Source organism: Lactuca serriola, chromosome 3 (assembly GCF_051521515.1).
Source record: "Lactuca serriola cultivar US96UC23 chromosome 3, Lser_US96UC23_V15, whole genome shotgun sequence".
In the NCBI taxonomy this organism is placed as follows: Eukaryota; Viridiplantae; Streptophyta; class Magnoliopsida; order Asterales; family Asteraceae; genus Lactuca; species Lactuca serriola.
Window position 1 is genome coordinate 85,669,283 of NC_136410.1, and position 12,695 is coordinate 85,681,977.

A 12,695-nucleotide genomic window follows, 5' to 3' on the forward strand; every position below is an offset into this window, starting at 1 on the left:
AAATGAAAGAAGTTGCACTTGTAGGTTCTGGGAGATTACAGGTTTTCCATGTAGGCATACTGTTTCTGCTATATGGAAAAAATTGAAAATAGAGAAGATGCCCCTGATGTTGAGGATTGGGTCCATTCTTGCTATAAGTTATCAACATGGAGAGCCATGTATCTGAACAAAATTGATCCAATAAATGGTCGTTCAATGTGGCCAAAAAGTGATTGTCCATTCACTTTAACTCCACCAAAACATCACACACAGGTTGTTATTTCAACTAGGCTAGATATGTACTTTTAATGCCAGCATGTATGTTAATGTTTTAAATATAATAAATGCATATGTGTAGGTTGGGAGGCCAAAAAAGAAGAGAAGGAGAGGTGTTGATGAGCCCAACAGCCAAACCACTAAATTGAGCAGGAAATTTATTGCAGTCACTTGTTCAAAGTGTCATAACAAGGGGCACAATTCCAGAACATGTAAAGGTCAGGGAGGCATTAGTGAAGTTGGATCAAAGGGGAAGACTCAGGGAAAAGGGAAGACACAGGCAAAGGGTAAGACACAAGGAAAGGGAAAGGGTAATTTAGGAAATTCTGTTAAGTAGTTAGTGGGATGTTTGGGTAGTTAGGTCTTTTAAAATATAAATTATGGTTTGGTTGTTTAAATTATGGTAATTAGGTCTTTTGTAATGTTTGTATGGGTTAAGACATTCCATCAGTAAGTATGTTGAAAGTAAGTCTCATGTTTGTATGGGTTAAACACAGACTTGTAATGATTTTATCAACATTTTGCTTATGAATTACCCTCTCCAAACCTTTCTCAAAAAGATGCATGTATAACAATGTAGATTTGAAATACCATTCCTGACCATTTGCAAGATGCAGTTATAACAATGCATCATACGAAAATGAACATCAAAACCACTGATTTATAACAAAATGCATAATCATCATTTCCATTAACTTAATGTATTACACTTCATACAACAAAATGAAACCAAAAATACCCATTCCATCACAATCCAAAACCCCCTGAACTAGTTAGATGTGTACAAAAGAAACCAAAAACCCCCCATCCTATTACCATCCAAATCCTTACTAGTTAAAATAAAACCAAAAAAACTCATCCATGAACAGAACAACATCAGCCGGTAGTTCCACAGTTCTACACTTGCAATCGCAACCCTCTCTTCCAATCGATTCACTAATCTTATTAAACCTGGAATCACCACCAATGCCCTTGCACACATCGGAGGGTCAACCCACATCTTGAACAATTCAAAATTTGCCTTCCTGGGTTACGATCCGTCCATGAGGTCAACTTCGTTGTTTCCATTCCACATCTACAAATCGCCATCTTCGACACTCGCAGAAATCGTTTTGGAATTGGATGCACAGTAGAGTGAGAGTAGAAGAGGGTGGGTGCAAGAAGGGTTTTCAAAATATAGACATGCATTTAGTTATAAAGAAGAGGGCACAAGTGAAAAGACCGATTTACCCTTATATTATTTTAATGAAATAAGGGTTAACGGTGGGATTCTAACGGTGTGAGGGATAAGGATCATCTGTCAAAAGTTTTGAAAGCATAGGGACCAACTATGAGATTTTTAAACCACGGGGACTAAACTTCAGAATCTGGGAAAACATAGGGACCATTAATGATGTTTTTTCTATATATATATATATATATATATATATATATATATATATATATATATATTAAAGATAACCATCTCTATGAATAGTAAAACATCTTGATTTTTTGGCAAAACTGGTTCATAAGTTTTCATATTTGTAGTGGTTCAGATTTTTTGCACTAAAGTTTGTGATATGGGCAATTTGATCCCTTAAATTATTATACTATGTATCCGCTTCCGGATCCTTCCCATCGCCTCCTTATCCAATATCTTCTGATTCCAGCTCCATCCTCTATCCCCTTTGATTTCTTCGAAATTTCACCTGACCATCTCCACCACCTCTTACTTCACCACTAACGCCACCCTCTTTCGAAGCTTCTTCTGCCGATTAAGAATTGAGGTTAAAAAGATGAATCAATCGTTCAATTTTGGAGTTTTATTGAAGCATTTGGGATGAAGATAACACATTGACACTGGTGGAGAAAAAGATCTACAAATCAGCCCTAATCTATCCCCCTGTACAAATCGAACTCCGTCGTGTGCCGTCGACCCCCATGTGAGGCCTTCTACCGTTGACCTTCGCACCGTATAGTTACAGGTTCGTTTTTCTTCTTTTTCCCTAATATGAACCTTGAGTCATCAAAGCCTTTCTGACTCGGCCTGGCCCGGAACTCTTTTCTGTTTTTGTTTTTCAATGTCGATTTGGGGTCGCCGCCCCCTTCTTGCTTTCACTCTACACTTTCTCCACCGCGACCATCTTCATGTCTCCTCCGCTTCATGTATTTCTTGACTTCGACTGGTGGCAGATGAACCTGTAATTTTGCTTCATTCTACTTCATCATGTTATAATTTCAGTTCCTAAAGTAAGCATTCCCGATCATGTCTAGTGTTAGGAAAATATAACCCAAAATTATACGAAAGAACAAAAGCATATAGTTATTGACTGAGGCCTGTGTTTAAGTATAGTTTCCCTAAAACAAATTCGCCCTATATGGGTGTTTGTTTCCCAGGATACAACAGTGGAAAGCAATTCTTCTAGATTGTCCGAACTCTCACTTGGCCCGAATTATAGCAAGAGAGAAAAGATGAAGCAGAAGCATAAGAGATGAAGAGATTGATTTTGTTTCATTCGGTGTGTTTAACCAGTCACATAGGGATTGTATATATACTACCCAATGTAACCGATGTCATTAAAATGAAATCGTAATTGTCACAATTAAATAAGAAAATTAATCAAATAATCAAAATCGAAATCTATGATTAATAGCTCTTAATTCGTTTTTGTAACAGTTAACCAAAAAGAAAAAAATGCAAAAAAGGTCGAAGCCAATCATGTGCTTATTTGATCTTTAAAATTGTGGGTCATTAGTCATTACTATATCTTTATATGATCTTTAAAACTGAAATTTCACAAAGTTCATTGATTTTTGCAGGAAGATGTAATCAAGAAAAAATATGGAGGATTACTAACAAGAAAATCCCCTTTTATCTCAAAGGTAAATTTTTTTTTTTTTTCGCTTATTGCGGAACAGTTTTTAAAAAGTATTTTGTTGTCCACTCATTTTATAGGACCACCATTGTACTTTCTTTCATACAACAATTGATTTCAGCCTCCTGTAGTGGTGGTGATTAAGAAGTGGTATGTATGCATTTCTCATTGGTGTTCTACTTGATAACTTTGCTGTTAGTTTTTCATTGTTCTTATGTAATGTGATACCAATTTTTTGTGTTCTTTCTCTTGTGCATTCATATTTACTCAATTTGGACATTAGATACCGTTTTTACAAATGATATTACTCTCTTTCAATCATACTACTGAAAGATTTTAGGTTATCATTTGTGAGTGCTACTAATGCCTGTTTTTTAGGGTATTTGGTAGGTGCTCAATGACATTCTCTTTAATCCAGTTAAGGAATTGAACACATTTCTGGTTGGCTCAACAGGGTTTGATTCTACTTTTTAAATTCATAAGTTTTGTTGCTTAATCATAATACTTAATACTTCTATTTTGCTTTTAACATATGAAAATTAGGTTATAGCTATTGAAACAAACCATTCACTCTCAACCTGTGTTTCATAGGCCCCACAAAATTACAATTCTTCATGGAAAGAAATACAAAACGTAGCAATTTTTTAAAAAGCAACAAGATTACACATTTTTGTATACCAAAATATGCATATTTTTATAAACCTTTTTATTATTTTGTTGGACTTCATCATTTTCAGTAGTGGTGGAACCGAAATGAGATAAGTTAATTCCATTTTTATTATGATTTCAACTTTGTGGAGGTTTTCAAATGCATCTTTCCAGGTTTCAATTTACTGTTTTAAATAACTGGTACTTATTTCAATTTGCAATTAGGTTTGCTTATTATAATCAAAGCCCATTAAATCTACAGAAATATTATCGTAATTGTTTCGAACACAAAAAATTTAATTTAATAACTAGCACTAACCAGTGATTAGAACCAAAGCCTTTGAGACATATATATATATATATATATATATATATATATATATATATATATATATATATATATATATATATATACACTTTTTGCTATAGCAGTTGCTAAAATTACCGAATGGTTGAGTACTTTTTTTTGCAGATAAGTTACCTTCAATGTAGGTCCATAAAAGCATAATAAGTTTGATAATAATAAAAAACATGGCAGTTTTATAGAGATGTGCACAATTTCAATGATTACATTTACCCAAAGAAATTTAACAACACTCTGTATACCAACACTCAAGGACACAAAAAAAAAAAAAAAAAAAAAAAAAAAAAAAAAGAGACGAAAAACCGGCAATGTACAAACTCGGATGTTTACATTATCACCCCCAATACATACAAATTTTAAGAAAAAAAATCAATTAATATCAAAGGGTACAATTATCGACTCACCACCATTTGTACAGCTTTTTTCTGAGCCTGTGTCAAACTCTGAAAACATTACAACAAATCAGTGATTAATAAACCAGAAGGGCAAAATGGGAATAAAAAAAAAGTAAAAAAATGAAACCTGGCAAAGATGATCAAAAAGAGGCTTGTCTCCCTGAGAGAACTCCCGAAAGAAATTGGTGAGATAATTTGCCAAGTTAATCTACCAAACAGAAATTAAATTGTCATGAAAAAGTTACTTAATTATAAAAAATAGAAACATGAATTTTTTTATTTTTTTATAAAAGTAAACCTCATTGAGGGGATCAGCAGCACATAGTAGCTCATCATCACAGCCATCATCATCATCCTGTTAAGTAAAATGACTTATTAGTCCATGTAAAAAATAGTTTGTAAAAAATATATTGACTTTTCAGTTTGACCTCATTGAAAGCTTTTGCCATGGCATCAAGGTAGCCATTTGAAGGTCTGGTAAACGATGTAGTACCCGTTGAATAAAGCAAGTCTTGCTCTATTTCAGCATCTCCTGCTTCCACTTCTTCCCAGTCACTTTCCTACAAGGGCAATATCGTAATTTTAAATTTTGTAATAATATTTAACGTGTATTATATTTTGACCAAAATCTATCAAAATTACCTGCTCGTCTTCTTCTCCAATTTGTTCTTGAATCTCAAGCAACACATCCGCTAGCACACCAAGAATCTACATTTGCCCAAATTCAAAAAAAAAAAATTATTGAAAATATAAAAAGTAAATAAAAAATAAAATTTAGAAAAGAACCTTTGCAGGGAGGGGCATTAATGTCCATTGATCAGGAGAAATTTTGGACTTTGAACGTGTGGTGATGCCTACAGATGACTTGATCAAATGGCCTTGAACATTGATGTTTCCAAATTCAACATGTCTGGTTGATAACAATAAAGCTAAAGCTGTTGTGGTGATTTTAATTTGGTATGCCCCTTGAATTTCCCCTGTGTAATGAGTTACAAATTTTTTTTTATTAAATTATTTTAATTGCGATGAATAAATAAATAATGAAAAATAATATTCACCTTGCTGTTTGGTCCATTCTGACATCACATAATGTAAAGAATTAGTGTGGCCTTCAGCGGGGATTGTGATTAGTAAATTAATAAACTGGTCAACATGTGGTGTACTCATGTGAACCTGTTTCACAAAAGAGAAATATAAGCTCATAAAATTATATTAAGATTAAATTACAACTTTGGTCCCTGAGCATAGCTGGTTTTAGCAATTTTGGTCCCAAAAAGTTCTCTTGTAGGTTTTTGTAACGTTTTTTATGCCTGTTCCAAATAAATGACTATATTTTATATGAGTATAGCTTCTTTTTGCAATTTTGGTGCAAAAACGTCATTTTACTTGGAATAGAGAAAGACTGAAAACATTACAAAAATTTCAAATAATGACCAAATTGCACGTGAAGACTTTTTGGGACCAAAATCTTTAAAAAAAAACAAACTATGCGCGCAGGGACCAAAAATATAATTTACTCTAAAATAATAATGAGTAATTTACATTATTGGTCTCCGAGTATAGCTAATTTTTCAATTTTGTTCCCAAAATGTTTTCTTTTGCAATTTTGGTACTTGTTTAAGGTTATTGTAACGGTTTTGGTCCCCTAATCGAGAAAAATGACTATTTTTAGAACCAATTTTTTTTTTTAAAACAAACGATACGCAGGGACCAATATTATAATTTACTCTAATCATAATATTGAGTAAATTACATTTTTAGTTCCCAAGTATAGCTAATTTTACAATTTTGATCATAAAATGTTCTCTTTTGCAATTTTAGTCCTTATTTGAAGTTTTTGTTATGTATTTGGTCCCTAATCCAAGTAAAATGACTAATTTTGGGACCAAAATTGCAAAAATCAGGTATAATTATGTACCAAAAATAGTCATTTTACTTGGAACAGAGACCAAAAATGTTATAAGAACCTCATATAAGATGAAATTGCAATAGAAAAACTTTTGTAGACCTAATATGCAAAAAAAGAAAAAAATTCCTAGCCTCAGAGACAACAAAATGTAATATACCCTAATAATAATGATATGATAATAATAAGAATTACCAATCTTGCAAATATAAGAAGTAATGAGCTTCTTAATCCAGCAATTTGGCAAGATTGCATTCGCCTAACAAGAGCAGCAACAAGATCCCGTATATGCTGTGCCATTTGTGAGGACAAATGTAAAATAAGTTGCAAAATATAGTTCCCAACAAAAAGGGATCCAGAACTATCTAGATCTGGATCAAGAAGCCTGTCAAAAAAAAGTCAAAATTAAATGATGACTTAACAAAAAAGTGAAAGTTTTTAGTTTTACGTGTCATATATCAAACCTTGAAGCTACATCGAGTAAACATCTCATTGTGAAACCAGGATCACCACCCCATGTGAGCAATTGTTGTTGTCCACCAGAGACAAGAGCAGCAAGACATTGAGTTGCATTCTGATTCAATGAACAGAAACTAAAAATTGAGTTACAAAAAGGGTAAAATTGTCATTTGGATTATGGGCAAAGAGGGAAAATTTGTTATAATGCTATGTATATAACCTGCATTTCACCATGGTCATCACTTTGAAGAACTGTACGCACAACCGGATCGAAACACACTTCATAAATTGCTTTCACCACATCAGTAGGTGCATTCTAGATATATCAAAAGCCAATAAGTCATACAAATATGTAAAAATAAAGGGTATTTTAGTAAATTTCTATAACTTGCCTTCAGTAACATTGTCAAAAGATCCAACGAACCAGCAACTAAACCATCAGGCTGCTGTTGAGGCTGAAAAAAAAAAAGAACCAAAAAGTAAAATGAGTCAAAAAGTCAAAAAGTCAAAAATAATTTAGATGTTTATTTTAAGGAAAAATTGAACAAACATACTTTGTTGAGGATGGGTCCCACGTATGGCAAAACGCGTAAAACGAGAGGATGAATGCATCCAGGAGCATTTTTTATTGCCTGTTATGAAATAATAACTGTTAAAACCAAAAGTAATCATGTCTTAATAGTTTTATATTTTAAAATATTGTTTTTAATAAAATTAATTACCTCAAGAACATCAAGTGCATCAATGCTTATGAAAGGGTCAGAAACATGTAAAGCCCACATGTTAAGTATAATAGGAGAAATAACAGGCTCTATGGATAATGCAGATTCATGTCCTTCAATAAAAAAAAACTTCCATTAGAAAAATGAGAAATAAAAATTAATCTTGATTCTCAACCGCTATACAAAATTACCAACCTGCCCTCACAGCTGCCTGCAGTGTTTCAAGGACAAGATGCATTGTCTCATCAGATGCCTGTAAAGTGTTGCATGTTTAACAAACAGATTTCTAAATTTATTAATAAAAGAAAATTTAAAAAATTAAAATGTTGTATTACTTGTTTTAAAAGTTCTGTGAGTGATGAAAATAGAGCTAAAATATGAGGCTGAGGTATTCCTCTGTTTGTGTCTGGTAAGAGTTGAGAAAGGGAACGACATGCACCGACTTTGACAGGGGCAGGGCTGGAAATAAGATTTATGAAAAATCAGAATTGGTGATTTAAACATGAAAAGGAAGGGTAAAAAGGTAAAATGACATAGAAGATTTTACACGTCCATGCCGATTGCTTGGATAGCAGCATAGAGGAAATGATCAATAACAGCATTGTTGATCTGTAAAGTATAAAATATAAATGAGAATATTGTTGTTAAGGATATGAAACAAGATACATGAATAATCTTAATAGAATAATAGTTACCACTGATGAGAATTTAGCAATTGATGAAAACATACGAGCATAAAGAAAAGGAAACTCATGTACACCTGCATTAAAAATAGTGATTAATTAAGAATGTTAAGGATATAAAAGAAATAACTGAAACTCTACCTGATGCCATGTCTTCAGTGAAAGTTTGTTCCAACAGGTTTCCTAAATTGACCCCTGAAGGCCCAGAAACCTGAGAATATATTATGATTTTATTAATAATAAACTTCATTAGATTTACTAAAAAAAAATAGTACTAACCTCAACTTCAAGCAATTGTTCTGATACAGATGACACAGCAAAAAGTGTAGCCTCCCTCATCTGTTAAAAAGATATATGATAAAGAAAATATATAAAGGGGCTCGATTTGAATAAAAAATATAAATAAAAATTTACTCAGGCATACCCTCCACCAATCAGCAGAGCCTTTGAGCCTTTGTTGTTGAGATTCATCGAATCTTTGTTTAGCAGCATTTAATATTGCATAAACTCCATCAATTCCACAAGAAATTACAATTTCCTCCAACAAAAGTGAGCCTGTGGAAATAATGGTTATTTTTTTTTAAATATTAAATGATGAAAAAACAAGAAAAGGGATTGGAAATGAGTGAAAATGCATACCAGAAACACGACAACTGTAAGTGTTTTCATCTTCATCAGCAACATATTGATTAGCATCCATTGACCAAGCATGGACCTGGATCAAGAAAATGTAAATTAATATTAATTATTTAAAAGATACTTTTGTTATAATATTACAAAATAAGACATTATGTAAGTTGGTTACCTGTTGTTCAGTCATTTGCATAAAAGCAATTGAATAGTAGACAAGATCCTGGATACTATTTCCAAAAGCCTGAAAATAAATGTAGGAAGATTATCATATATCATGTATTGAAACCTTGTAATGAGTAAAAAAATTATTTACCTTTACAAACTTTTTATGACCAACAATCGTTAATAGAAACTCAAACAACTACAAAACAAAAGAAAAAGATAAAAGGATATTAAAGGTTAAACACAGCAGAAGTTATTACAAATAATTAAATACAAATAAAAATTTTACTTGTATGATGAAGGATTCAAGGCTTGTTTCTGAGCCATCAGAATCATATCTTCCTTCATATGAATCTTCAAGTCCTTCAATTGAAGATCTTTCATATACAACAAGAGATGACACAAATGTTTGCCATAATGGAACCAAAACATCTGAAAAAAAAAAACAATCTTTTTAAGTTTTATGAATAATAGCAGTGGTGACGTGGCAAGAGGAAGACAATGGAAAAAGACAAACTTACCCATGAACTGACTTTCTGCTAGGCTTGGAAAGTTCTGAACAAATTGGCCCAAACACTTTAATGTCTGATAGAGGAATAATAGAAAGTGAAAAGTGAGTGTACATTCAATTAAAAAATATGCAAAAAAGAAAATAAAAGAAATGAATAAATACCTCCATTCTGATACTCCAATCATCTGGATCTTCAGATTGCACAGGATTCTTAAGAATGGAAGAGAATTCAACCATCCAAGATTTGACCAAGGGTAACATCAATGCACTTGTTTCTGTCTAAACAATAGATTCTTTTCATCAAAGAAAGCAAATAAAATGACCAATTTGACCCTAGGGATTGTAAGTGTCCAGAAAGAAAGTACCTTGTACACACCACTCATAACCCCTATCATTGATGTACAAGAATAGACTATTGAAAGAGCCTTTGTGCGCAATGGTTTGTCATATATCTGTAAAAAAAAAACTCAAATAAATGGAAAGTTTGACTTATAAATTAAAATTAAAAATAGAGTTGACCTGAGGTGATGAAACAATAGCATGCAAACATGGGAACAAAACTGGTATTATTTTGGGCACTAATTTATCATCCAAATCAGCAGAGAGAAGAGCCAAACATCTAAGAGCCCCATTCACTGCATTTGTATTACTTTGATCATTAATTAACTTCATTAAGAATGGGAGTAACTCAGGCCATTCATCTGGCCAATCATGAGATGCCACGGATGCAACTGCCATACTAATAGCTGTGCAGATTTTTCTATGAGGGTCATCAAGTGAAAGCAAAAGAAGACCACGTATAATTGCCTGATAAATGATAATGCAAACAGCATATAATTAGGAATATTCAATGCATTAAATGGAATAGTGAAAATAATAAGTTGAAAAAAAACAGTGACCTTTTCCTCATCCGAGACAACAGGATGTTCAAAACCATCATCATCTTCCTGCCAGTGTTTCTTAATAAACTGTTTAAGAAGAACTGCAGCTAAGTAAAAGCAGGTTAAGTCTCACAAGGGTAACAATTTGAAATGTATCATTATACAAGAAAGCCTCATAATTTTGTTTTTAAACTTTGATCATCAGGTAAATAATGCGACACCGGAATTGAACAACAAACTTAATAAAAGGAAGACAATGTACAACTTTGTCAACAATGGCAAAAGGATATTTGGCGAGATCCTAGAGGAAGATTCCTGTTAGCAGCAATTTTGGATAAAGCGCTTCCAAAACCTTCAAAGATTTGCAACAACAGACATTGTTAATAAGAAGCCATGTAAATTTGATTCATAATAATATTTAATCAAGATGAGTTAATAATTTTTGGTTGCTACAATCAAACCAATTGATAAACAAAGGTTTGTCAGAATCACTTGAATTTTACAAAAAGTTAATTTTAATCACCAGAATTCAAAGACCCCTAAAGCTTGGTGGCCAAAAGAGTTGCCAATTACATATACGTTAAAACCTCTCTTGAATCGCCAGTCTGTAAGAACAATTTAAGAAACAGACTTATACTTTCTCTTTCTAATCACATATTAGCTTCTTGTTTACGAACCTGTAAATTGTAATACTAATAATCCAAGATTCTTCTCCTAATTACTACTATCCGACAATTAAACACTAATAAAGCACGATGGACCTTAAGTCCAAAAAGTTGAACAGTAGAAAAGAGAATAATTGCAGAAGTGATAAGATGTACACAACCTGATATATCAAACAATTTACATAAATGAATTATAAACATACCAGGTTGAACGGACGCCTGATTCAAAGACGCCTCTGCGAAAGAACGAGCTTGCTGATTAGTATCAAGAGTAGCATTCAGAGAGTTGATCAGCCACTGTTGATCTTGATCGATCATGTTCTCCATTTTTAACAAGCTCCGCAAAATGCGATTGTGAAACTGAAGTGAGTGTATTTAAGGTGTATCTATGTTTGCGTATGTTTCCCGCTCTTTCTAAGAATTTGGGGGGAATGACAGATGAATATATATGGTGGGTGAGTTGTCCGATTTTAGGGTTTTACGAGGACATAGTGGAGCTACTAGCAAGCTTGATCGGGTCGGGTTAAATCATTGTGTTGGGTCGCGTGAAGATATTATGTCGGGTCATGCTTATTGATTATCTGATTTGGGGAGGTGTCGTACATAATTTTAGAATTAGATAAGAGCATCTCAATTGTTAACCTATGATTCCTATTTTGTTATCTTTTATTTTTAACCTCTAAATAAATAACTTCTCCAATGATTAAACAATGATTAAACTTATTTAATAGTTTTTTCTGTAAATTTAACTAATTTATTTTCGTCTTTCTAGAATATTTTATAAAGCATCAAAATGAATTAATCAATTTTAAACACAAATTATATCTTAAAATGAAAATATATCATACAACTATATCGAGTCTTTATTTATATAACTAAAATATAAAAAATTATTATGTTTTAGTTATAAAAATACAACAAAAACATCGACAATATTTTAAATTAGTTATAAAATGACATATCTTTAAAATGGAAATGATTAAAATGTATAAGTAATCATACTATATTGACCACTTAATATATATTGAGTGATCAAAATAAAAAAAACAAATTAGTTGTTTGCTCCAATGGTTTTAAATGTTCATTTAAACAAAACAAAAAAAAAAAAAAAAAAAAAAAAAAAAAAAAAGTAATGCACCATAAAAAACCTCTACTCTAAGTACAAAAAGATACTTAGTGGTTTTCTAGAAATATACTCCTATACAAAATATATCTCCCAACATAATTTTAGAATTAGAGAAGTACAAAAAGATACTTGTGATTTTCTTTCTCACCGATGATTGTCGGAGCCTTTTTTGTTGATTTGTGAAAATAAAATTATGTGATTACAAAATTAGGTCCCGTTTGATAGTTTATGTCTGGGAAAATGTTGTCTGGAAAAGTTTTCTGACTGAGAAAGAAACCATGTTGTTTGATTGTACATCTGATTGACTATGTTGAATGATGAAAAAAAGTAATAATTCAATAAAAAAATAAATTTAAAAAAAATTTATTTAAAAAAATTAATAATCCAATAAAAAAAGAAAGAGGTGGGGTTTGATGTATAATTGTTT

The 12,695-nt window shown here is 32.1% G+C and overlaps 1 protein-coding gene across 1 annotated transcript; it reads right to left on the minus strand.

Moving 5' to 3' along the window:
* Nucleotides 1-4,281: 4,281 nt before the first annotated feature.
* On the minus strand, nt 4,282-11,613 carry LOC145092785 (ARM repeat superfamily protein). Its single transcript, XM_079030762.1, has 31 exons — nt 11,346-11,613; nt 10,768-10,829; nt 10,496-10,588; nt 10,116-10,403; nt 9,962-10,048; nt 9,759-9,875; nt 9,607-9,670; nt 9,375-9,517; nt 9,237-9,284; nt 9,096-9,164; nt 8,930-9,005; nt 8,715-8,845; nt 8,570-8,629; nt 8,432-8,501; nt 8,303-8,367; nt 8,155-8,216; nt 7,943-8,066; nt 7,803-7,860; nt 7,608-7,720; nt 7,440-7,517; nt 7,278-7,340; nt 7,106-7,201; nt 6,891-7,000; nt 6,622-6,811; nt 5,579-5,693; nt 5,307-5,497; nt 5,163-5,228; nt 4,949-5,080; nt 4,819-4,875; nt 4,648-4,728; nt 4,282-4,568 (listed from the first exon to the last, which is right to left on the minus strand). The coding sequence occupies exons 1-31, from the start codon at nt 11,467-11,469 to the stop codon at nt 4,518-4,520; spliced, it is 3,084 nt and encodes a 1,027-aa protein (XP_078886888.1). The 5' UTR covers nt 11,470-11,613; the 3' UTR covers nt 4,282-4,517.
* Between the last annotated feature and the right edge of the window lie 1,082 nt (nt 11,614-12,695).

What these genes read in the sequence shown, in the direction of transcription:
- LOC145092785 (XM_079030762.1), bottom strand. Translation starts at nt 11,469, where the DNA reads ATGGAGAACATGATCGATCAAGATCAACAGTGGCTGATCAACTCTCTG. An exon ending in GCAGGCAGCTGTGAGGGCAG is followed by an intron (nt 7,721 to 7,802) that starts GTTGGTAATTTT and finishes TTTTTATTGAAG; the next exon opens with GACATGAATCTGCATTATCC. An exon ending in TTTTGACAATGTTACTGAAG is followed by an intron (nt 7,202 to 7,277) that starts GCAAGTTATAGA and finishes TGATATATCTAG; the next exon opens with AATGCACCTACTGATGTGGT.